Below are 3,102 nucleotides of genomic sequence, written 5' to 3' on the forward strand. Positions count from 1 at the left end.
GAAATTCTTAGCAAACTATCACAAGAAGAGAAAACCAAACACCGCATGTTCTCACTCATAGGTGGGAACTGAACAATGAGATCACTTGGACTCGGGAAGGGGAACATCACACACTGGGGCCTATCATGGGGGGGGAGGGGGAGGGATTGCATTGGGGAGTTATACATGATATAAATGATGAATTGATGGGTGCTGACGAGTTGATGGGTGCAGCACACCAACATGGCACAAGTATACAAATGTAACAAACCTGCACGTTATGCACATGTACCCTAGAACTTGAAGTATAATAAAAATAAAAAAAAATCTGATATTTGATCACAAGCATAATTTTAAAGATTAAACCACTGTTTTTCTTACTCAAAATCCACAAATGAAAGCTAAGTCCTCTATTATTTTATAAGCAACGAGTAATGTTTATTAATGCTTATTTTATAAGGAATGAGTAATGCATTAACAAGGTGTTTTACCTGATTTGGTCGACCTCCTATAATATTGAATCCCAAAGTGTCATATTCTCTTTCTAACACAATAGTGAATGACTTATGTTCTCCATCCTAGAAAAAAAAAAATGTATAAAATGACTAGGTAAAATATAAAACAAAATAAATGCTACAATAAGGTTTTATGTACTATAAGTTAACTGACATGTGAAAAGAGGAAAACTTTAAAATTAAGAATGGTTGAATGTGGCAGTAGGTTGACATTTTCCTATACTTACTTTGTAAGTATGTATTTGAAAAAGAACAACGGTTCATGTGAGGGGAAAAAACCCCTATTTTCAAAATTACTGAATGTCTTTGCATTTTGAGACATGCAGCTCTTTTATCCTAATGCAGCATCTAAATCTGATTTCACTGTAATTGAAAACAGATTTCTGGTTAAACCTTGGAGGTATCTTTGTTTTTCCCTCCATTACAGAAAAGCAAAATATAAATTATCAATAGTGTAAAATTTTTATTTTGTAAAGTCTTAAGGAATTTAAGAAACACTGGAACTATTTAAAAATTTTAGTCATAATATTCATGTTGCTGTTGTAATGCAGGGTATGTTAGGCTACTGTAGTCCTAATTTTAAATAATATTCCTACTTGGTTTTGCATAATTCCTGCAGAATAAAAAAATAAGGGTTTGTGCTTGGTAAAGTAGTATGCATTTTTTTCCTGCTGGCCAAATAATAGTAAAACAAATAAGAATTACAGCTACAATGTTTATTAGTAAAGACTAACTTAAACATTGGATGAATTAGTGCTGGACTAGGTGGGTTTGTTCATAGTTATAGATGTTATTAACATTTACTTGGAAAATTATTTCAGAATGATAACATTCCATATACATCATCATCACTACTATCAGCATCACGATATTTTCCCAGGAGCTGTTCCCAGGCAGTGCACAGAGCAGCCCCTACTGGTAGTAGAAAAACATTTCTGAGAAACACATAGAAGGTTTTGGCTAGTCTGCAAAAATCATGGGCAGTTTTTCTCACTTCTCAGAATCATAGCTTGACTTGTTGCATGGACTTTTCTGTAATATTATTCTAACTGTTGCTCCTTTCCTTCAACCATTGGTTTCCTAGACCTTGAAACCTGGACTGGTAATACAAAGCTTCTATCTGTGCTTTTCCCTGGGTTCTCCCATTTTGTAAATTTACCTGTATATATGCGTGTATGTATATGCATATATGGACTAGAGAAAGAATCCTTGAAACCAGTCTTTTCATACACAGTGTGCATCCATTCATCAAGGTGGAAACATTTTAGTCCCTCTCACTTCAACGTTCTCTTTTAGGTTCAAGACGGGCGCTTCTAAACTCAGTACTTGAGTTGGAGGCAGTATGGAGCAGCCAGTCCCAAATGGGAATCTTTCTGGGTTGCTCCTCCCCGGGAGTGCTGAAGAATGAAAACAGCTCCTTGAATGGATCGCAAATTCTGCTAAATCCCTGCTCACCACGGCAGCGACCAACAATGTCAAACACTGCGCAGAAGTCCTCCAGGAGAGAAGTTACAGCTTTATAAACAAGCCTCTTCACATGGGGTGCTGCAAAGAGGCTTGTTTATTCGGTCTGAAAGCGGGCGGGCGGACCAGGAGCGCAGTTCGGGGCCAGAAGCTTAGACAAAGAAGGGAAACAGCCGCTGCCTGGGGGCTCGCAGGGCCGGTCTGACCACAGATGGAGGCTCTCGGACTGGACTTCCCAGGTCACACACACACAATCTCAATCTCGCTCTCTCTCTCCACCAATAATGAGATCCCGAGGCAAGGAAGGCTTATTTAGGGAAAGTCAGAGTGATGAAAAGAACTCTGCAAGTCTAAGAAACCCCATCTCTCAGCTCCTGAGGCCGTCCTGGCCCCCACATGCCTCACAGTCCCCAGCTTAGTAGAAGGCAGTTGATTCAGGCAGTGGCAGCGCAAGTGTCATCAGCGCTGACACCAGTCCCAGGTGTGCGGCTGCCAGGGCTGCGGGGATGCTGGCGGCCGCGGGAGAGGAAAGGCTGGGCAGGGAAAGTCTGTGCTTTCCGGCTTTCCTTCTCGGATTTGCTTCAGGCACGGGACAAGGGTTCAAAAACTAGGCAGAGACGGTGGGGAGGCGGCTGAAAGATGGAGAAAGGGAGTCTGGATGGAAAACGAGTTTTCCCAATTCCTACTTTCCCGGCGCAAAGTTAGAATCGAATCTGTTTAACTCTTTCCAATCGTAATATAAGCAGAAAAGGGACGATCCTTAACTTCAATGACAATCCATTCGAAAGATAATGACAGGAAAGTAATGATCAGGGTGTGATGCTTCCTGCTGCACAGTGAGGAAGAATGCCTAATTCCAAAGGAATCCTAAAGTGTCAGAAAGAACCGTTCCTCTTCCCACCCCAATCGACCATGCCCACGGTGCCCACCTCCCTTTGCTTACCCTGCAGTGGCCGCCACCCAGGTCGCCGGCGAAGTTACGGACGTGAGCCATGTATTGGGTGAACTTCTCCTGGTACCTGCGCGCCGTGAGCTGCACCTCGCCCTGCAGCGCCCAGAGCTGCGCTAGCAGCTCCTTCTCGCGCCGCCTCCAGGCGAGGACCCGAGGCCTGGGCCCCCGCCCGCGGCCACAGCGGCAGCCCGG

At 43.2% G+C, this 3,102-nt stretch overlaps 1 protein-coding gene across 1 annotated transcript in view; it reads right to left on the minus strand.

Annotated features, from left to right (window-relative positions):
• The window catches only part of PDZRN4 (PDZ domain containing ring finger 4), a 418,740-nt gene that overhangs the window by 415,114 nt on the left and 524 nt on the right, over positions 1-3,102 (minus strand). The window contains exons 2-3 of the mRNA XM_017855578.1: positions 2,902-3,102; positions 471-557 (exon numbers count right to left, since the gene is read on the minus strand). The exon at positions 2,902-3,102 is cut by the window's right edge and continues 16 nt beyond it. Coding sequence (XP_017711067.1) covers positions 471-557; positions 2,902-3,102 — 288 coding nt within the window. The remainder of the gene's footprint in view (positions 1-470; positions 558-2,901) is intronic.

Source organism: Rhinopithecus bieti, unplaced genomic scaffold (assembly GCF_001698545.2).
Source record: "Rhinopithecus bieti isolate Rb0 unplaced genomic scaffold, ASM169854v2 scaffold_1070, whole genome shotgun sequence".
Taxonomy (NCBI): Eukaryota; Metazoa; Chordata; class Mammalia; order Primates; family Cercopithecidae; genus Rhinopithecus; species Rhinopithecus bieti.